Source organism: Anser brachyrhynchus, assembly GCF_964034855.1.
Source record: "Anser brachyrhynchus genome assembly, chromosome: 4".
Lineage (NCBI taxonomy): Eukaryota > Metazoa > Chordata > Aves > Anseriformes > Anatidae > Anser > Anser brachyrhynchus.
Window position 1 is genome coordinate 9,822,682 of NC_137698.1, and position 23,812 is coordinate 9,846,493.

At 38.8% G+C, this 23,812-nt stretch overlaps 1 protein-coding gene across 13 annotated transcripts in view; it reads right to left on the reverse strand.

Moving 5' to 3' along the window:
* Window positions 1-23,812, reverse strand: part of GRID2 (glutamate ionotropic receptor delta type subunit 2) — an 800,504-nt gene that overhangs the window by 91,236 nt on the left and 685,456 nt on the right. For all 13 annotated transcript variants that reach the window (XM_080592187.1, XM_080592186.1, XM_080592181.1 and 10 more), the window contains one exon: window positions 17,625-17,820. In XM_080592187.1, coding sequence (XP_080448313.1) covers window positions 17,625-17,820 — 196 coding nt within the window. The remainder of the gene's footprint in view (window positions 1-17,624; window positions 17,821-23,812) is intronic.

Here is a 23,812-nt window from a genome sequence, read left to right on the forward strand (position 1 = left end):
AGACATGGATTCCCATTATATTTGTCTCTGATTCATCCTGACCTGCCCCCATGGGATAGGAGAGATGCCAGAAAAGAGTTTACCATTAACAGATCTTAAAAAAATAAAAATAAAAAAATTAAAACAATCACTCAATTCTGTATTGTGCTGGAGGACTCAATCGGGACTGATATTTTTCATGAAAGATTTCTGATCCCTCCACTCTCCTGAAACAGTAATTCTTGGGCAGTACACTTGATGCAAACTTAGAGGTGTAAGTTAAACACAGAGCCTTGACGAAAATGTTAAATGGAACTGGACACAAAACAGGTATCTCTTTTATGATTTTCCCTTCCCTTCCCTTCCTTTCCCTTCCCTGATGGAATATATTTTATTGATTTCAACCTGACTTACTTTTCTCTACAATTGACTAACAATTAAAAATGGAAAATATCTGGATCAAAACTTAATACTTCAATACAAAATATTCTACTAGGGCATCTTGGTAATTTTAGAGCTTTTAAAGAGAAAAGTAAACAATAATGTTTTGTAAAAATATCTTCTTCCTCATACTGTTTGAGTTACTGTAATACTCCAGTGGATAAATCCATAATGACAACTCTGGTTTACTTGATATATATTTGCAGGCATCTATATAAATAGAATCATTAATACAATAAGCAATTGTATTTCCTGTTTCACTCTAAATTTCATAGGTCTGGTCATCACGGCAACTTTTGTCTCCTTATGTTGTGCTTGAGTCCCCAAGATTCAGACTTGGACACAATCTGCTCTGAAATCTCATCAGATCATAAACAAGAAGAATTGTTTAGTAAAAATTATGCAATTAGTCAGCCAGTCTTACTTGTTTTCTTAATATGAGTTTGATGTGTATACCGTGTGTCACTGGTGTACTTTTGAAAAATATAATACCATTGGGTTATATTCAAATACTTGTTCCTACCACATAAATAAAAATACCAACGCATCTTTAATCAATGAGTTAAAATATTCAGGAAATGGAAAAAGCGATGGCACACATATTTTTCAATTTTAATTGCTATGATACAATGCAATCAGCTGATTTGCCTTCTTAAAATGAAGTAGCATTTGACCTAGAATTAGGATCATCAGCTGAGATTTTCTTTGGTACACGCAGTACTTGCAAATCAGGGTTTTGTGCACACAGTGCGGACAGCTTAAGTGCCCAGCTAATCATGTGCACCAGTACATATCTTCCTTGAGTGCATGAAATCATTTCATTAGTTAACACTAAACAACAGGGAAGGAAAATGAAAAATACAAGCAATAGCATCATAAAATCATCAATTTGACATACTAGTGTTTCATCCAATGCGCAGCAGATATCATCTACCATCTGTGCGGGGACTGCTTGAAAAACACCACTGCCTTGTTAGGAGATGTAATCTTATTTATTCACTGTCTTATTAATTTTACTGAAAAAGAAATTGGACCTTGACTATAAGAAGAATGAATATCTAAACTGATAGTTAATTGTTAATCACTCTTATATCATAACCCAACTCAAAAATAATTTCTATTTCACAGAACTATGCTATGAGGGGGATGGTACACCGAACACATATATACTCATTGCATTGAAGAACTGAGCTTTTTCTCTGGCTTTGGAAGAATCAGAGAGAAGCTATGGTATTTCACTGTGTCTGGAACATGTGAGATGCCAGCCCAGAGGTGAGGGTGAAAAAAGCTCTATATGGCTACCAAAACAAAAAAACAAAAAAACAACAAAAAAAAAGAAATCGACTTGCCCAGGTCTATTCTATTGACTTGCCCAGGTCTATTGCATTGTAATGCTCCTCCTTCTTTCAGTTGGTATGGATTTCTAAATGGAAGACAATGAATTTTATTCTTCACTTGCTTAGGAAAATATTAGAGGATGCTATACAGCTTCTCACAAATCGGTGCTAAATGCCTGACCAAGTGTTCAGGAAAAGCAGCTTTGTTACTGCGTGCGTATGCACAACCACTGCATATGTGGGAACAGCATGGCCTGCACACGTGCCCGGACAAACAGCTGCACAGCGCTTGTGCACAGAATCTCTCCTTTCTCTGTTCAGTTATATCAACATCATATGCAGCACAACTGTGCACATGTGGGTTGTTGTTCTGAAAATGTGATCCCTTCAGACACAAATGGAAGGCATAAATCCTACTGATGGACATCTGCATCAAATCCAATGTAGCATCTTTGTTGCTGTCTCATTCATGTTAAGTTTTGGAAGACAAGTATCACAAGATGTATATAACAAAGCATAGGAAATATGATGCCAGGAAAAAATATCCTCTCTAGTCTTATGTATGACATATCGATGAAAAGCACATTTCAGGGTAGCTGAAGAAGATAAAAACAAAGTAATATTTTCTCTAGTCTCTTCTGATTTCCTTTTAGTTATTTATATTCTGTCATGTTTCAAAATATTCAGAGACCAATAATGCAGGTTCAATGGGAATCTAAGGCCCAGTACAGCACCTACATTTGGCAGCTACTGGATAAATAATTGTTCAGTGGATTTACTCTGCATCTACATGAGGTACGCAAGCTTAGCAGAGCTAGGCCTAGCAATATTCTAGCTGAATGAACCGAGAGATAAAACATGGACCTGTAAAAAAATAAAATACAGCAAGAGCATAATAAAAATTAAAAAAAAAAAGCTACAGAATGACTATAATATGATGCAGATTAAATCAAAACCACAATCACATAATGTACATAAAACTTGTCACGGCACGTTAGAAACACCTCATAGCTTAAAAATTTTATTGAGTAGTAATAACTAAAATGTGCTGAAAGTGGTACAGAATGTGTGCAAAATAACTTGTGAAAGGAGACAACACAATTTGATGTAGTGTCTGTCAAAAAGTATGCAAAACTCTACCGGAACAGAAGAAACTCATCAGGCCTAGGAGTCCTAGAATGGAGTTCAAAGCAAACCTTCTGCCAGTTTCTCTGGTTTTGGATGTAATTTGTCTCCATTCAGCTAGGAATGGATCTGGATGTTATGTACCAAAATACTAAAGTAACTCTTTCTCTTATGAGATTTCCCTTTCATGGCTTGGTTCATGAGGTCTGGAACAGTCAAGTCAGCTTCCGAATCAGTGGGTGTAAATACAGAGTTGTGTTTTACCTACTCCCTTCCATTAAACTTCTTGTTGATTTTGCAAAAACACAATCACAGCTGATAATGTGGGGAGACTCTACACCAATGAATGAGAGGGCATATTTAGAAGTACAGTTCTCAAAATCAAGATGATTATTGGCATCTTTGGAAAGACAAAAGAATACCTTGAATATTTTCCACAACTTTTGTCATTCCGAAACATATGTTGTATATTATTTTAGCCAGAATTTTGGTATGAGCTCTTCTGATTTACTTTTGTGTATGTGTACTTTGATTCCCTTCCATGATCTCATATCATGTTCTATTTTTTTTGTTTTCCTGTTCTCTGTTGTGTTCCATCTGCTGCTCACTTTGTTAAATCCAAAATGATTTAATATTCAAGCTAATCAAGAATAACATGCTGTTTAAAGAAAACCATCTCCTTCATTTAGCTTCCAGCACAACTATAGCGTAAGCCAAGACATTCAGTTTAATAACAGAATCATCTGAAGGACTGAGAGCATTTTGCAGACGTTCATTAACTGATGCTCACATTTCCTTGCATTCCCACCTTTATTGCTTATACCTGTCCAATGTGTACCGACATTATTGTGTGTTTTTTCCAGGCTATGCTGTGAATTGCAACATTTAGACATGTTCCTTAGCAACATTAGGGACTCAAGGAGAGATTCATATAACAATTTACATGTAAAGACAGCACTTGGGCAAAATTGTAGCATTTGAAGCCAAAATTTTGGTTGTTAAAATACTGTGGCTTATAAGCACCTACTTTTTTTCATTCCAAATTCTGCTTTTGAACAAGCACTATTTGTGTGCATCTCCTCTATCAGGGATGAACAGACTGGTGTTTTTTCATACCAATGTTCAGTTCAGAATGGTGATGGGGTACCAGTGTCTCCCCAGTGCATACTTGAAACACCACATAAACCACAATGATGCTCAGGACTCCTGGCATGCATGCAACAAAATTCAGAGGCTTTCAGATTTGGATGTCATCTTCTGTCCACCTGCAGTGTAGGAAGCTAGCCCACACTCCTTCCCCATGCTGCAAGACACAGATTATATTTTTCAGTGTCTTGCAAGAGGTCACAAATTCAGACTGGTTTGGACCAAAGCATGCTGCAGTACCTTGGATCAAGCACAAGAAAGATGATCCAGCCATCCATCTCCTATTCAAAGGAATACCCAGGAACTGCAGCTAGCGCTGGTGGAAGATTGATAATTGATGAGAGATTTTGAGTTTTCTTGGGAATTTGTATCACTGACTGTAGCACAAGACTTGGGAAGGTGACGCATCCTAGATTTGTTTACTCACAGGTTGAGAATTCTTGCTAGAAATGTATTACAGGGAAATCCCATCTTGAGGTCAGAGTGATAAAACAAAGAAAGCTTCTGCTCTGTGATTTATGTTATGACCAGAACCCCTTGGTACTTACAGACTTGTATAATACCAGCTGCTTATCTACTGTTTTTTTATTACAGACGCATTGTATTTTCCAGCCATCTTGATGCATTCCGTTATTTATCCCCTTCCTTGTGTTATATTCAGCAGGGAATGGGGTCTGTTTTATCTGATTAACTAACAATTCTGTAAAAAACAGCCACAAACACCAATCAAGTCCCATGCAGCAGGAAAGCTTTAGAGCCAGGAATGGTAAACAGCTCTCTCCTGCCATTGCAATCCCAGCGAGGGAGCTGTGCTGTCTATCTAGATCGGGCATTTTATGCAAACTGATAGAAGAATGAAATGTGATTACAGCCTGGATAAAATGCTTCTTAAAACACTCCACATGGCACTTTAATCCTCTCCTCCCATATCTTGGCTATTAAAAAGATGCTGATTTATTGCAGCCACATTTTCAGACCGGACAACTGCTGCCTAATTCAAATACAGAGAGACATAAACTGCTTGCTGGCAATTTGACTGAAGAGAATAAAATGGTAAAAATGGTGGAAACAACAATTATCATTACTCTTTAGCCCAAGGAAAGATTCTGCTTATTTAACAGAAAAATTTAGCTTTGCTCTCAGTTGACACGCTTTAAGAAAGCCAGCTTACCTACCTAGCATACTTTCCTCAATGCCATGCTGTTACTTCTAAATTTTTAACTTGCTGGCTGGAAAGTTCACTCCATGTAGATTTAGTTCCAAGAAAAGCACTCAGAAAATGTCTCCTTAGTTACTTGAATCAGGTCAGAAAGAGACATTAGCGGGAGGCATCATACTATATGTTACAGAAAAACCATAGCCATGCACAACCTGCAGGAACTGGAAATGCTGTTGATTCGATAAGAGCTCCTCTGCACACCCCCCAAAGCAGTTCAGAGAGATGATGGCCTGATAGGCAGCGCCGTAATACCCTTCTGGGCTACTCCCAGCCCCATCCACAGCCAATATGCACAGCCACAGAGCACACAGAGTGTCCCAGTTTTCTTCAAAACATTTTCAGAAACCTGCACAGATGTTAGGAAGAAAACTGCGTGAAACTTCTGGCTCTGCTGGATGGGATTTGAAACCCCCTGAAATATTTACTGGGCATTGAAGTGGTGGGTTTGCATTTCATATCGCTCTAAAGGAGGCATATGGAATAAGGCTAGAGAGCAACAAACGTGCAGGAGCTGCTGATCACATCCCAGCCCCAGACTTTTAGTGCAGCCTGACAGCCTCACCACTGGAGACTTTATGCTTACTGCAGTTGTCCATTAAAGAAACAACCCCTTACATCCCAAACTCCAAATTTTATCTGCACAAGTACGATTTAAGCACACAGAAGCTAATCGTATTTGGCACTCTGCTTTGTAGGCCACCAATATTCTTGTGCAACATCCACTCAGTCTGAACCACGAGATCTGAAATTTCCTCTTTCCCCACACTCCCCACTTAAGCACAACACAACCATTTTTTTTTTTCCTCAATAGATGGACAAATTCCAACAAAATGGAGCTTTACCAGAAAATTTCCCACTATCTCTAATCTGATGACTGAGGACTACATCAAAAAGCAGCCAGCAGCAAAGTCTGCACAGTTTTCTAGCCTTCCAGACCAGATGTTTTAAGATTGGTCCTTAGAGACCTCTCTGACTCTACAACCTGTACTTGCATTTAAATGCACACAGGTATTTAGGAGCATAAACCTGCAGTTTTAAACATGGGTACATCATTTGGAGAAACACAAAGAACTTTGGGTTCCTCTTTTATACTTGAAAAATTAGATTTTTCAGCGCTTTATTTTTCTAGATGTTATCTTAAACCACACTGGATTTCTTCCTTCCTCTTGTTTTGAGACTAAGGTGATCTTAAGGGCAATCTGATTTAACTAAATTTTCTGATACTTAGATATTTGATTCTTATACACGTTAGAGACCTAGGTTGATTTTATTAAGTATTCTGTTGCTGCTTTTTAGTTTCAAATTTAATTTTCCTTACTGTCCTTATTATTTCACTAGCATTTCATGGCCTACCAATCTGTTTATTAAGGTATTGATTTATTTAAGGGTGTTAGTCTAAAATTTGCTGTCAGAGGAGCTCCAGGTACTCCCTGAGCTCTCCTCTTTTGCTTTTCTATTACAACTATAAGACTATTAGAATTGAAAAATTCTGAACAATTTCATGAGGGACTATTGAATGGCTTAAAGCGGAAACTTGCTATGAATGTACCTTCTGCAGTGCATTTATTTGCTGGTCTATGGAATAGATTTTTTTGGGGGTGGTGGTAGTAACAAGTTATTTTACAAAAATTATATAAATCTGTTAAGTCAAGCTTTTTTTATAAACAAATGCTACAGCAGCTCCACAAATACGAATTAAGATCTTTCTGTTACCTCTTATATTTCTCTCACCATTTTAGTCTTGCAGCTTCACAGACCCAGATATGCTTTAAAGCTGGAATATACAGCACTTTTTATATATTCTGTTCTCATTACTTCTATTCATGGCTTTTTTTCAGTTGCATATATCCTTTAAACAACCTTACACTCAATCCCATCATTTGCATTTGTTAATACATCAAAATGTAGTTGCGTATTATTAGAATATGTTAATACATAAAAATGATAGCTGGAAACATTTAACTGAGAAAGCGAATACATTACCAAGTTCCGTGCCTGAAGCAAGAGTGTGCTCTCCTGTCTCCATCTATTGATCATTAGTCAGAGCCTGCATTTCCCCTGATCTGTGCGTGATATGTCCCCAGTGCAGCCCACCATACTGTGAGCCTGCAGCTGGCTTCAAAGTGACAGCCAGGGTTTTGGAAAGCTTTGTCTGATGGAGAATTGAAAGTCTCAGAATTCACTGTAGAGATAAACAGTGAGACAGTGTAAGCGGATGGAGATAGCAAAAGAGATGTATGACTGCGTACAGAGAGGTGAGGTGGGGAAAGAAGAAAGGCTCAGAGAGCTGGGAAAAAGTTGGAGGAGCTGGGATCCAAACAAAAAGGATGGAGGATCAAAAAGCTGAAAAAAGAAAAAAGAAAAAGTGAGAGGGAGGGAACAAAGCAAAGCGGGAATTCAAAAGGGAAAGAGAGAGCTGAGGTTGCTGGAGCTGCGTAGGAGTCTGTGTAGTCCCCAGACACCCTCGGTATGGTGGTATTACTCATCTCCATGAACTTGGAAATGGTACAGAACCTCAGTAGGAAAAGCACTAAGTTAATGGAAATAAAATGGAGAAATAAGAGCTCACAGGACCAGAAAAATAGGTGCCTAATACCTTTCATGTCACCTGTAGCTAAATGAGAGCGCACCAGATACCAAGCTACTCTTCTCTTTCAGGCACTTTGTAGAATTTTTCTTAGGATAACTAAATTCCAAAACAAGGAATAAGGGCACAGCCATGTCTCTCTGCTGTGGAAAGGGAGGTGAACCACAGAGATGGTTCAGCATGGGAGCAATGGCGCTAACGTCGCCTCTACATGAGTGAGGACAGGAGGAAACAGCAATGGAAGTGATACTATCCACATTTCTTTTTCTCCCTGAAACAGTAATTTTTGATGGATCTTTTCCAAAAATGATTTAGAAAAAGGGATATAGAAGTGCGTCTGGGCACAAAAGAAAATACGTTGTTGATTAAACTGCCCAAATTCAAATCTTTTTGTCACCTTCACAGAGAAAAATGGCTAAAAAAGAAAAAAAAAAAGATCTGAAGAAACAACAGAAAATGCTTCAAGGAGAACATTCTACTCATCTTGAACTTTGCTGCCTTACAGGTTCTGCACAGAAACAGCACACATTTGACATGGTAAGACTGGGAAAAAGTATTTTAGGAGCTTGTATCTTCCATCAGGAGTCTCTCTTGTTTAATAAAAAGCAATCTCATAGGCCTAAATGATTACAGGACTTGTAATACCACATTCATTCCAATTCCTGCTACATCAAAATAAATAACCACTTGCCAAAGGGGAATGACGTGCAAGTGGCACATTAAGTTTCTGGAGACAATGGGTGCTAATACAGTAGAACTGCAAGAGTGGAGATCAAAGTCACCCTGCAGAAATAAAACCTGAGATAATGGATGTGCTACTCAAAAATCCAAAGAAGGGTATGTTCCACCACAAAAATCCAAAGAAGGGTATGTCCTACCACAGGCTGCTGACACACAAGTTGAGATTCACATCTCTGGCACAGCTTGCTCATGCCTCTACAGTTTTCAGTCATTTAAAGCTGTTGGTCATATATTTTTTTTTTTTTTTTGTGAGATATTGCCATAGATGGAAGAGCATAAGAAGATAGTACATACAATTTTAGTAACTGCATGAGAAGTAGATTTGTGGGTTAGAAAATGTAACAAAAGTTTATCATCTAGCAAATCTAGATGATAAACTATCTATCTATCTATTTATCTATCTATCATCTCCCTGCATTGGTTTGTTATTATATACTGCCGTTGTGCTTTTATTGTAAGATGCCATATCAGGACCAAGGTCTCTCTAACATCTACACCCAAATGACAACTGATACCCTAACTAACAAAACTGCCCCCTCAGTACTCGTCTGCCACAAAGAGTGTTCATCTCCTGAACCCTTCTTGGGCTCTGCAGCTGATAAACAAAAGGTAGAATATCATCTTGTTTTGCTTTCAATTGAGAGAGTAACATCCAGCAAAACTTCCATTCTGCCACAAATATATCTACAAAGACATCTCCTGTTTTGCACACTTTACTAACACCTATATTTTACTCATGAGACAGTTCATAACAGCACCCAGGAGAGCTGTTTTTCTTTCAGACCTCTCCTGTGCTATGCATACTAAATGCACTTATCACATAGTGAACACTCAGAAAACTTTTCCTTTCATGGAATATGACAGCAGCATTGCCGAGTTAGACCCAGATATGCCCAAATTTAGCTACTTTCCTAGGTGTAGCTAAGGTAGGGGTGTTTTCTTTCTCTGTTTATGCCACCCTTTCTAACAGGTGCCTCCCTAGTACTGAGCATGGCCAGCTGAGAAAATTTCAGCAACAAGAAAAGTTAGGAATAAAATCTCCTTAAGCATTATCCTGACATGCTCACACTCAATCTTTACAACCATGGACTGCAACTGCACTCTTTTCTTAAACTATTTCCTAATTGTAAGTTTTCTTACTCATTGTTCATTCCATTCCAAAATTTCCCATCCCCTACAAATCCCAGTTTCAGGAGGGCGCTCAGCATTTGTACAACTGATCACCAGCCAGTGCAAATGAAAGCAGCACTCACATTACTTGGAGAGAAATTTGAAGTCTCTCATATATGATGCTCAGTACTGCAGTGCTCAGATGTGACACAGCCACAGAAACACTTCTACTGAGCTGGTCTCCTACTATTGGGGACGCACTCTGTGTGTTTCTCTCATGACACCATCCTAATTAGTCCACTTCTAAACAAGAGAAACCTCAAGTGAAATCTCTACCAACAAAGGTTTGTTGGTGGAGACAAAGGTTCCTCTCTGGGTTTGTCATATGAAAAGATGACTACAGGGACAGAAACGCACTAAGGCAAGAAGTACTTAGCTTTATATTTGGCCATTAGGATGAAGCATGAGAACCCGTCCCATCTCATGCTCATTCCTCAAAGGGCTGTCAGCCATCCTGCCTCCAGCTGAAAAGTCTGGTCTCAGTTCTCTGCAGAATGCAAGTCTACAGGATTCAAGCAAAATTAGTTCCACAGGGTATATTTTGCCATTTCTTATTTTTTATTGCCTTTTCTAGTTGTGAAACATGATTTTACTACGATAGCTTCTGTACAAAATAAGTCACCAAGAAAAATAGCTTCATAGTTTAGGCACTCCCAACCACTCTCTAGAGAAGGAAATTGTCTACAGTAGCTAGGAATGAAAGTTGGGCACCTAAATTAGGCACCTCAAGTTACACATGGTGGGAGTATTGTTGTTGTAGCCATGACAGTTTAAGAATCTAAGTGAAGCAATGTTTTAAGAGAGAATTACCTTTAAATAGAAGAAAGGATATAACTGGTGGTGGGATGCCTAAATGACCTGGCTTTCAGGCAAACAAGCCTTGTCTGAAAACAAGCAGAAAACTTCAAGATTAGTAAAATATCTCTGAGATGAATGTAATTATGTTAATCAATGAGACAATCCAAGAGAAAAATGGAGCTGGCAACAATGAAGCTGGAGAAAATGAAAGAGAGAATAAGGACCAATTGCTCAGTCAAATATTTTCCCTCTCCCCTATCTTTTCATTGTATTAGACTGTTACAAACTTTAGCTCTTATGCTCTTCTGAAGTTAGCCTGTAGCTTTACTTTGGGGATAAGGACTCAAAGGTCAGACACAGTTTGTTTTCTCAGAAGTACTCTTCCTCTAGTAATGGGCATGTTCATGAACTTGGTTGATTGTGGGCTACAGCAGTTATTTGGTTTTACCCAATTCATATCTGTGATGGTATTTAGATCACTAAATAATGAATTCCTCTTTCCCTTCTTATTGGCAATTATAAAGTAAGCCAAATAAAGGGAAAGAACATAAAGCAAAAACAAAACAGGGTGGCTCAGTTGATGGGTAGTGATCGTAGTACACCAGAGACCAAGCTGTCAAGGTTTTTGTTAGTGCAATAATAAAGGAGTATGTTAAGGAGTTTGAAGAAGTTAAGATGAATGTCTGGAAGGAAAACTTCATACCTTACAGAAGAGCCCTTGGAGAGTGCATACAGATGCTTGCTTGAAAGAGAAAAGAGTTGCACTGGAAACTTACATCGATGATTTTCAATTCAGAAATGAGAAAACTACAGGCAGTTTCAGAATCAGCCATGAAGGTCAGCCATGAAGGGCCTTGAAACATTTTTTTTTTTTGGGGGGGGGAGGGTTGGGGTGGCATGTAGGAGCACTTTAAGTAGAATTTAATGCAGTAAGAGAGTTTTGTAAAGTTCAGAGAAAACAATGCTAAAAGCTGCTATAGTAATGGACAAAGTTGTATGGCTAAATCATAGACATGTTATATGAAGGGTGAATTCATAAAATTTAGACACACAAATGTTAAGACAAAACATAAGCTAATAACGCCACTAGATTATAAGCTTAAGCAAGAGAAAGCCACAAGAAAGAACATGGAAAGTAAAACTGGGGGGGAAGATGTAGAGTTAGCTAGTCTAGGTTTTAGCTATGTTGGACTAAATTAGTGGTGATACATCCATGAAAAAATATTAGAAGAAAAAAAACTAATTTCAGATACAAAGAGCTCAGTTTCAACTGGGAGAAACAGAACTGCAAGTTATCTGCATGGATTCACTAGCTGAATATCTTTGGACAGAAGTCAACAGCAATTTGGATGGCATTTCAGTGAGAGCAAAAGGTTGAAGGTACATTCAGGAGCACGTAGGATGAAACAGAAGATGAACTCAGATAAAATTTTCAGGAAACTTTGGAGATAAAAAGAATATGGCAATGACCGGCTTGGTTGTTGGATGAACACGTGTGTGCAGATCCATTTCTTGATACGCAGGCTGACTCAAATTTTGACTCAAGTTTTTATTGGAATAAAGCCAAACTGCATGAAATAAGAACTTTTCACAGGTGCTCTACTCAAGATAAAAACCCCTCTAGAATGTTAAAGTTGGATCAAACTTTGGAATATGTTTTGGAGCATTCATGAGGGACAGCAAGCCTTTTGTTGAGCCTACCTTAAATTCTGAGAAAATGAGGCAACAGGAAAACTGTTTTAGATTTTTATTTTTAAACTACATGCAGAATCTTCCTACTGCTCTGTTAACTGTCACAGCTCAGTTATTAAACACCCAAAGCACACTAACCCCTAGGTTAATGCAGATAACTATTAGCCTTTTGATGATGCCTGAAGGTAACACTACATTGCATTTGCAGTGTTTTCTGGTCCAGTGTTTAGGAATCTAAATTTTTTCACTGCTGCTAGTTTGCTTAAGCCCTAGATACGGGAGCAAAGATATACAGGATTGTAGAAAAAAATTCTTTCTTCAGGCTGGTTATTCTTTAGGCTCAAGCAAACTGGAGCCAAGTTGTGGTAAGGCTATTAGAAATGTGCTTTGTAATGAAATATACTCCACTCTCACCACCACAAACTGACATGTGGACAGACTATGAGACTTCAAATATTACAGTGCCAGTGGATCAGGCATTCCTTCTGACATTATTAGCCATGCATCACTGGTAAATCAGGCTCAGACTTTGTGTTGAGACTTGCTTTCCAGGAAAAGGATGCTATATGACAAATAAGACAGAGCCAGACTATCCATGACAATTTGAAATGAGGCATGTGGGTTTGGTACCCCCAGGCACCTGTCAGCTCCAAGCCATGGACCAAGCAGAAGGTAATTGAAAAATAGATAAATTTTACCTTCAGTTGTGAGGCGCAACAAAGTCTAAAGGGTACTCCTGAAACTTATTACTAGTGGAGTAGCACATCCATCCAGTAGAACATCCCATCTGTGCAAAAAGTGTCACCTCCAGAGGCAGAGGGGAACCAACAGTGTAGCTGATCCCATTTTTAGAGAATTAAGATATACGGGGGACTGGTGTGCAGTCATGGTATTTCTACACGCTCTTGCCTTTTTTGCTTCCTATCCCTTCCTCAGCCACTGTCAAACTACTGCACCACAGTACAGACCCAATGTCCAAAACCTCTGCTTTGTTATTTCCTGGTTTTGGTGTCTTTTTATTGGCTAGCTCCATTGTTAGAAATGTCCATAACAAAGATGCATGGACTTGAAAATATTAGCTAGGTCTTTTTGTGGTGTAATGAGTATATCTGCCATCAGAATGACAATTCCAATGGCAAGTTCATGAGTAAATCTGTTTAATTACCTAATTCAGGAGTTTTCTGGTTCATCAATAGAAATCTCCATGCCATTGCCTTTGCAAATTAAGAAGAACCACATCTAGTTATTGCTACTTTGTTCTAGCACAGAGCCGCAAATCATTAATACCCATTTCTTCACCAGACAAATCACCTTAGCAAAGCTTTTGTTATGGCCTATTCACCGGTATTTTAAACAATAATATTATTACTAGAGCAGTATTCTCAGGAAGGTAAAACTGCCGTCCAGGGAAAATGAACAGGCTCAGCAATTGCTCACATGCTTTCACTGTGGGTAAAATGACAAGAAAATCAAAATTTCAAGACCAAATTTCCTTTGATACTGTGGTGAGGGTTGAAGAGGAATTATTAATGCTCTGAAATTGAGAGGGTAAAAGGAGTTTCTTTTATTGCACCATCCAAAAACATTAATTCACCTGACAGTCATTATCAAGTTTCCTACCAGCTAAATATTTTGCACTTGAAGTTAAACAGACAAGACGTTTCAAATGCATTTTGATTCTGCCTATGCAGCCTGGGAAAGAAATTTTCTACTTTGTACCACTGAGAAAAATGTAGATGCTGTAGGCTACAGTATCATGTTCAGAGGAAGGAGGTGGGTAGGATAGGGCATTAGGCGCTATTATACTCTAAGGAAGAAAGAGCAGACAGGGGCACAATGGAAGCACTTCATTGTATTTTAAATGGGAATAGTTCCGAGGATAGGAAAGCCTGTGGTGCTTGTAAAGGATTAAGCAGGGTAATGTGCCTTTTAAGAAGACATAAAAAGGTATGTAATGTGATATGTTTAAGCCTAAATGATTTTTCTTGGAGTCCTCAATGAATGTTTAAGCAGGCATGACTTAGGCCTCTGTAAATCCTCCCTGAATAAATAACTTCCGCAAAAATAGAGACTCCTTTGACAGAATGAGATGCATATTTCATAACCTATGCAAAAAAAAGGGAAATCAATTTGAGATACACGAAACACTTATGAATAATAAAGAAAAAATGAGATAAAAGTGAATACTCTCTGGAATAATCCAAGCATATATAGGAATACAGACACCTTCTCATCCGTTTCGATTTGACAAAGCAGGAGGACAAACAACTGAATTCTTCCCTTGCTTTGATACAGATCTTAAAATGCTTTTTGTTGTCTTTTGAAAAAGACAATAAGCTGTAAAAGTTTCTAAAGCGCCTGCGCTCTTCCAGCTGTCTCCTGTTTGAGGTATTTAAAACTCGGCTGTCTTTTCAGGGTAAATCCACCCAGCTGCTCTCTAACCAGATGTGATGCTGTAAACTGCTGTTCACGTGGATGCTCAGCGATACATATTCACCTGATTTACAAGACAAGGACCAATACATATCAAACCCCAGAAACTTAAAACGGCATGATCTTCCCATCCTTTTTTCCTGCCAGCCTTGCCCTCCCACCAGGAAAAACAAGTCAAAGACATAGACATCCCGATGCAAAATGTGACAATGCAATCATTGTCATTTGGCTGCATTGTGTTCCCACTTGCACAGGTGAGATTCCCCATGAAGTCCCAGGTACAGCAAATGCACTGTCCTGCTGAGCAAGCAGGATTGTATGCCGAGTAAATCAGCATTTGATGCAACTCCCCCTCCCCCTGTTTATAGATATATTCATATTAAATCACTACTTTCCTCCAAATACAAAGAATACAGTTTTCAGAACAGAAGCAAGACAAAACTGCAGGATTTTAAGATAAAAAAAATGCTTGGCTAAGCCTTTTCCACATCACAAAGCCTGCCTGCTTGCCTAACCAAGTCATTTTGTGATGTCTACTCGCAAACCCTGTTCATCTCGGAGTGGGTGCAGCAGGGCCTGGATAAACTGCTGTTTAGTGACGCTTTAGCACTGGTTAATAGTAGAAACAAAACAAAGCACAAACGGAGACCTGTGGGCTTATCTTGTCCAGGGTTATAATCTGGTTGCGTTAATGGCTCTGTTGTGGCTTGTTAGAGACATTCAAGGCCCTGAAGGGTTTTATGAAGTTTATAAATAGGCAGAGGGGACCTGTGAATTTACTCTAAAATGTTTGCATTTTTTTGGAAGGTATTTCACATAGATTACAATCCCCGACTTTTATCAATTATCCTTTTTAAAGGGTGCCACCTGTGGGAGCAGTCAAACACTGGAAAAGGCTTCCCAGAGAGGTGGTTGATGCCCCATGCCTGTCAGTGTTTAAGAGACATTCGAATAATGTCTTTGATAATATGCTTTAAATTGTGGTTAGCCCTGAAGTGGTCAGCCAGTTGGATTAGATGATCTTTGAAGGTCCCTTCCAACTGATCTATTCTATTCTAATTTTCCTTGCCTAAGAGTAGTTTTTAACATCACATTCATCTTCCAGCTGAAGGAGAAGAGTCTTAAGTGACTCTTGAAAGGCACAGCTTCTTTCCTTTTTTTTTTTTTTTTAAATCAACAGACCTTTCTTCCTGAGCAGGCAATCTCCCAAAAGCTTCCACGTGAACAGAAATTGGCAGATAACCTTTTTCTGTGTTATTTCTTCCTGTAAGGCAAAAGAAGGGGAGAAACTGCAACTGCATAGGTGGGTGTGTATGTTCACCGGAACCAGGACCTCTGATATTTTAAAATTGGAGGGTGGCTATCTTGCTCACGTTACAACTTGGGTATTTTATGCCACCATTTGCAAGTGCTTGTTCCTGGGAACTGGAGGCATGGGAGTCAGATAGAACCCAGATAGTTTTGTTTTTGTAAGTTTTAAGACAGAAACTGCAATGTTTTCAGGAACTAGGTATCAAAGACTACAATCTAGAATTACTTGCCAGCATGATACACTGGTTGCTTTTTTCAACTAAAAGCAATTAGTCAAAACTGTTGACTGTGTTGACTGTTGTGTTTGATGTGCTGTTTTCTGATTCTCTCTTAGTATATCTTGGAAAGGCAAACCAGAAGGCGATGGGCTTTTTTTTTTTTTTAATATATATATATATATATATACAAAAGGCAAAAACTAGCTTTATCAGACCCTTGCAAACAGAGCTAAAATATATTTTCTCAAAAAAAGCAATTTCCTCTAGCCAATAAATCTTCAGACTGTCTTTTTTTCCCTTGCTTTTTCAGCTTATGACTTTTTCTAAAAGGGTTTCAAAAGTGCAGCTCCCCAGGGCCTTCCTTGCCTGTTCATTCATGCCATTTTGTCCTTCAGAGGAGAAAATATGATCTCAGTTATACAGAGGGTGGATTAGTGATTGTTAAAATTCCAAACAATCTTTATTTTGTTTTCCTTTTATTATCAAGACATAACCAGTGGCTTCACTACTCTTTTTAACATAGCCTTTTCTCTTATGTGTCTGTATCTGGTGTCAAACACCAGAAATTACAGGTTTCCCTGGCAAACGGATTTCAGTGCACACAAAACACAGAGTTTGCCCCCATTTTTAGAATTCTTTAAACCAAGCTTTAGACAACACACAACTCTATGGATATTTGCTCTAACTGTCACATTTTTGAGTTTAAAATCAATCTGCAAAATATTGTATTTAAAACTGTATGTGAAGGTACAATGGTAGAGATAAAGTTTGTATTTAATCACCCACTAACTATTCACTCATACTGAACCATTTCATAGACTGTTTCTTATAAAAGCTGTAGCTCTCAATCACAAACAAGGGAGGGAAACATTGCACTTAAAAATGTCCCTGCAAAAACTGACTCTTGCTTTCAAATTATTTTCCCTCTGTTAAACTCATTACAAAAGTGGCTATGTCTCTTTAAAGACAGATCATCTTTTCCTGCCTACCTCTCTTGAAACATACATGATTCAGAGCTACAACTGAAAGCCAAGGTTTTCAGTGCTGGGAGCCTACAAAATAAGTTGATCAATGTCTTGTCCTGAAAGTGCTTTAAGCTTTGTACAGTATATTGCCATGTCTTTTGGTATTAGAAGTCCAGTGATCCTATTCCCATTTTGCATCCTGACAAATGCATTAAACTCTTATACCTATAAATCCTTTTCAGAGCAAGCACTCTAGGTACTTACATTTTAAAATGTAGTTGAAAAAACAAGCTGAGAAGTCCCAGTCCTCTGTGCTGATGCAATGGGCTTGCAGAAGCTGGTACTAGGCATGATCATTATCTGGGTGCAAATGCATCCCTTACAGTCAAAAGCAACAACTAAGCAAATCTGGTGTTACCACAGAGAGTCTCAATGGGAAGAAAAAGTAAGTCATAGCAATACCTTTTGAATGCCTGCAGTCGACTCCAAGACGTTGTTCTCTGAGCCGTTACTTCTGTTAATCATCCGCCACATTTGGGAATACATGCTGTCCCTCTCAAAAGGATTCATCCCTTTCACTCGAACGTGCTCATAGACTGCGGAGTCCAAGACAGTGCCATAAGGAATATCTGTCTGCCTTGAGAGATCCTGGAGAGACCTTAATTGTTGGTGAAGAAAAGAGACACAGGAGACTTGAAGCCACATTTTCAAGAGGAAGGAGCTGCAGGCAAGCAAAGGGCAACATACAGGAAGATGGCTGTCAAGCCAATTTCATTTGTTGTTCTTTTTTTCTCTGTTTTGTTTTGTTTTAAAAGACAAAGTGAGACTGAAAAAAATGTTTTTATGATTTAAGACACAAGGAGGAACATGAAGTGAAAAGATGGGGTGGAAAAATGAAAACGGGTGAAAAGAGAAAAAGCAGAAGGAGCAAGAGGATCCTGTCAAATGCTGAGAGCTCCTATGAGCTGGGGCAAAGGAGAGAAGGGAGTGTTGCAGTCCCTCCAGCAATTCCAGTCCCTCCACTGCAAATTAAATTGTCTTAAAAACAGAACTCACTGAAAACAGCCCAAAGCACCAGGGCTCAGTATTTGTCTGGGCTACCAGGTTACATGGTGAAGAGCAGCTTTTGGGCATCATTCCAATACTGAACTGTGCACCCATCACACACAGGAGGTTGCATCCTACACCATTTTCAGGATGATTTCTGTTACGGTTTCACAAACTGCCTGTGCATTATGGTCCATGTTACTCTGTCCAATAAATTTATTCTACTTTGCATATTATATAGTCTTATTCTTTCCCTATAAACAGGAACAAATTAACCAGTTCAGAAGTTTCTAAAGTGTCCCAAGTACAGCTTTGTCAACCCTGTTTTGGCCTTAAAAATACATATTTTTATAGTCTTTTAAGTCTCCTTATGTCCTGGCTTTTATTTTCCTGTCCTATAGAACTGCTGTCCCATACATTTGTTTCTTTAATGGAATTCATTAAAGTTTCAAAATAACTACTGCAATATGTCTACTGCCTAAAACCCATTACAGCTTTCCTGGCACAAATTAACTTTGTATAAACTGCACGAATCTAGTGGATGACACCTAAGGACAAATCAAGGGGCTGAGCGCTGTCTAAAAGCAGGCAATAGCAAATTGAAAAAGCTCATTGCAGCTGCAGAAAATGTAAACTCAACTGTAGGAAATTCATCAAATTCCATGTTGCATTTTTGAAACGTAAATTTAAAGGCTAGTAAAAATGACCTTACATGGGGAAAAAAGGTGAATTCTTTGATGCTTCAGAGATGACACTGAAGAAAACAGATCTTGAAGGATATGTATGCCACTGAACACAACAGAAAGTGAGAAACAAAGTAAGAAATCAGTAGAGCTCAATGGCAAGGGTTTAGAGGTTCACTGAGTCAAACAGAAATCCTTTGAAGTTCAGACATATGGACCTAGAAAAATATTGCACAAGAACTAAATTCTAAGCAGATAATATATAGCAAATATTAGGGAAGGATAAATTCAATTTTGAAGGGTAAACAACCAACAGCATTAAAAAAACACAATTCTCTCCTCTTTCTCCAACAAGATGGCATTCTTCTTCAAGAATATAAGCAGCAAGGAACTTACAAAGAATCGGTACACACAGAGGATCACCAAAGGTTAGCTGCAAGATGAAGCTCTTGCTGAAAATTAGTATATCATTCTCCAACCATAGGACTGAGACTTGCCCTTTTCTAGGAAGAAAAATGTAAGACTGCATCAGACTAAGGTATCAGGAGATACCTTACCTAAGTATTGTGGCTAATTCATAACTGAAATTTGAAAAAAAAAATCAAGCCCAGATATAAACAAGTATGAGTTCTGAAAGATTATATATGAAATGCTGATCCGTTAGCAAAAATGTGAAATTTCATTACAGCCAGTGCGTGAAAGGGAAGTGATAAATATTTTTTAAATGCTCTAGTGGTGATCAGGGGAATTACAAAAGTAAGCAACTAGGTAAAATGTCATACTCAGGTTTAATAAATTGAAATAAGGGTTGATAAATTTTAAAGATAGCCATCAGGTAGATTTCAGATAGCCGTCAGGGAAAACTATAGTCATTTTTGAAATTACTAAAAAAAACAAGGTTTCCTAAAGGTCTTCATTAAACAATATGAAGAATGTAGAATTATGGACAAGCTACAAAAGGATGACTAAGAACATAAGAACAACATAAGGACACGGACCTGTTGAAGAAAGAGAGGGCCATGAAAAAGGCCCATGAAGAAGGACCTAGAGAAGGGCTACAAAGACGATCAGAGGGCTGGAGCACCACTCCTATGAAGGCAGTCTGAGGGAGTTGGGCTTGTTCAGCCTGGAGAAGAGAAGGCTCTGAGGAGACCTTACAGAGGCCTTCCAGTACTTAAAGGGGGCCTGCAGGAAAGCTGGGGAGGGATTCTTTGTCAGGGAGTGGAGTGATAGGATAAGGGGGAATGGTTTTAAACTAAAAGAGGGAAGATTTAGATAAGATATTCAGAAGAAATTCTTGACTCTGAGGGTGGTGAGGCAGTGGAACAGGTTGCCAGAGAAGCTGTGGATGTCCCATTCCCGGACATGATTAAGGCCAGGTTGAATGGGGCCTTGGGCAACCAGACCGAGTGCAAGGTGTCCCTGCTCATGGCAAGGGCTTGGAACTAGATGATCTTTAAGATCCCTCCCAACTCAAACCATTCTATGATTCTAGGACTTTAGGAACATTTCCAGGGCAAGTGTGGATAATATCAGGAAAGTTTGTGCTCAGCTAGATTGAAGGACGTTAAGGATAGCACCAGCAGCTTCTGCAGTACTGAAAGGCTGAACAAGGAAAGCACGGACCTGTTGAACAAATATGGGACAGCAGACACAGCTTAGGCTGAGGTGCTCAGTGCTGTGTTTGCCTCAATTCCTCACCAACAAGGTCTCTCAGTTTTCCGTGACTAGAGGCAGGCTTCAAGGAGACACTGAATGATCAGCAGTGGGTGGCCAAGTCAATCTCAACCAGCTGAGGCTGGGATTACTTGCAAGTGGTAGACTTATGGAAGTCCATGGGGCCTGAAGGGCTGCACTGAAGTGTGCTGAGAAAGCAGACCAATGTCCTTGCAAGACTTCTCGCAGTCACCTTCAAAATGTTGTCAAGATTGGAGTAGATCTCTAACCACTGGATAAAGGAGATGTCCAGGCTATATTCAAAAATGATCAAAAGAACAATTCAGGGAACTAAGGCTGGTCAGCCTTGATTCAATTCCTGGACAACATCATGGAGAGAGTCCTCAGGCTGCCCAGGGAAGTGGTTGAGCCACCATCTCTGTAGGTATTTGAAAGACATGTAGATGTGGTAGTTAGAGACATGGTTTGGTGAAAGACTTGGCAGTACTAGGTTAATGGTTGGACTTGATGATGTTAGAAGTCATTTCTTTTTATGATTCTATGATTTTATGATTCTATTCAACTAAAACCATTCTGTGATTCTATGATTCTATATTTCTGAGCAAACAAAGGAGAAAAAAACAGACTGGGAACAGTCAGCATAGATTCACTAAGGGTCTGTAGAGTGAGTCAGGCCCAACCAAACAGAACACCTCCTATCATAAAATGACTGAGTTTGTGGACAAGACCAGCACAATGGATGTAACTTATGCTAAGTTCAGCAAGTTTTCAGTACTGTATCCAACAATTTCTTTGTATCTAAATTAGGCCATTAGACCTGGCTGGGTGAAAAAACAAAAGGATGAATTCCTGTTTGGATGATCAGGCTCACAAGGTAGTGGTTAATGGCTTGCATTCCACTTTGAATCCAGTTACAAGTATCACAGGGGTCTACCCTGGGAGGTATCTTTACCAACATCCTGGAGGAGGTAAGGAGGCACCCTCTTATCAAGTTTGCAGAAGACATGACATATGGTGGGCAGACAATTTCTCAAGGACAGGGCTTCCATTCAGATTGACCTAGAAAGGCTGGAGGAACAGGCCAACAGGAACATTGTGAGATTTAGCAAGGATAAATGTAAAACCCTGCACTGTGGTAGGAATGATGCCCTTCAACAACCCAGGCTGGGATCTGACCAGCTGGGCAATACCTGTGCAGAAGGTACCTTGGTAGACAGCGTTGCGCCTTGGTGAAAATTTCTCCCTTTTTCACCATTACACTAAGTGTGGTGTAGAAGTAGGTGTATTACTATTGCATTTATAGTCTACATATCTGTCAAAAGCATCACTGATGCAAGTCACTAGATAAATACAAGTTACTACATTCACCCATTCTGTGTCACTGTAGCTGCCACCAATGTACTTCTGTATCTCCTGGCAGAGCTCAGAAGTGCAACAAACTGTCATAGGATACATATTGTAATGTCCTGCAATTGTTGTTATTTGTCATACATATTACTAGAAAAGTACACATGAAGTATTTACTGAGTCTCCAATTTCTAATGACAACACCTAGCAAAACTGCAGTCATTACTTTACAAGACTCTGTATAGCCATATAATTTCTAATGTAACAAGCAATAAAGCATTTTTCTGAAATATCATTGCTAACTGGTATATAAATGATACATTTAACTGCTGCCACAAAACAGTACAGTTAGAAACAGCACAAAAGGAAAAACAGCTCCTCTGTATATCTTGCAGCTATAAAAGCAACCTTGCTATTTTCTGACAGGCAAACCAATGCTAGACACAAGTGATTATCCAGAATTGCACAGCAAACAGGTATGGGAGAGTTTTCATTTTATCAGTGAGAAGCAAGTGAGAGTGCCATCACATGCAAAAGGGTCACCAGCAGAGAAATAACAAGGAGGAGAATTATGTTGATGCCTTCAGGAAAGTGCAAGGTAGCTGTATAGTCTGGCATTAACTACAGTCTGCAGGTCTTCACTGTTTGGTGTCCTATCTTAAAATGCAGGATGCCTCTCACCTGCCCCACTTTGCACCTTTGCACATTTTAGGTGCTGCTCCATGCTGGAAAAGTAATGGCAAGAAGACAAGAGTGAGAAGCGTTTAAACGCCACAGATGAACTAAACACTATCGCAAGCTGCAAACTCCAAGCTCTTGTTCACCTGACCCTATGCTGAGGAGTGAGAAAGTTTTGCAGTCTCAGAAGTGTACATGTGTGCACGCTGCTGTGTAGGCAAGTTGCTGAAATGGAAAAGACCTATCACATCACTGACTACATCCCCTTACACAAACATGCCAAATAGTATAATAATATATATGACCTGCTTCAGAAACTGCTTTTTATAACCTGTTAACTTCTGGAATAGCATACACAACCTAGCAGCCAAGCTATGGCAAAAAACAAACAAACAAACAAACAAACAAAAAAAAAAAAAACCACCAACAAACCTTGACAGAACTAATAACATTATTAAATCATTGAGGTTCCTTTCCAAAAGAAAGAAATTTTTCTAACTGCTTTGCCTTCAGCCTGGTTTTCAGGTTACACATTGTTCAATGTACCTTTATTCCTGGATTAAACAACTTATTCTCTGTTCAGACAGATACCTTTAGGGGAGACAAAACTCCCCAGCCTCAGTATGCCATCCAGTCTCAGCACACAGCTGCCAGACCAGACCTCAGAATAAGGAAGAAGTATTAGTTAAGTTGATGAATTCATACGGAAAATCTCTAATGCCCAAATTCTGATAGCATTATTCACTTTGGATGGGAATTTAATTTTGCAGTAGTTTTACTGATCTCAGTTGAAATACCTGCAAAGCAAAGTACTTCTAAGATGAGTATGGGTATTATAATTCCACACTTAAATAAAACCTCTCTCTTTGAATTTCTCATTTTGAAGCAGTAAGGTAATAGAAGTGTTTAAAACCAAATAAAAAGCACATAAAGTTGAAAAAATGCTATAAAATAAAATGCCTTTAACTGAGTTTGCATATAGACAAGTTCTCCTTATAGTGAAGTGACCATGCAGTGCAATACACAAGCCACAGTTCAGCTTATTTTTTGGTTATCACTCATGAAGCATTGCAGGGAAAAATATTATACATGGCCTTTATGTTAATTTTTTTTTCTCATTGAAATTATTAGGATAATACAAATCTCATTGCTTATACTTAAGTCTTTATGACTAATTCTGATAAAGATTTCCTCTGCATTTTTTTTCCCTCCTAGGAC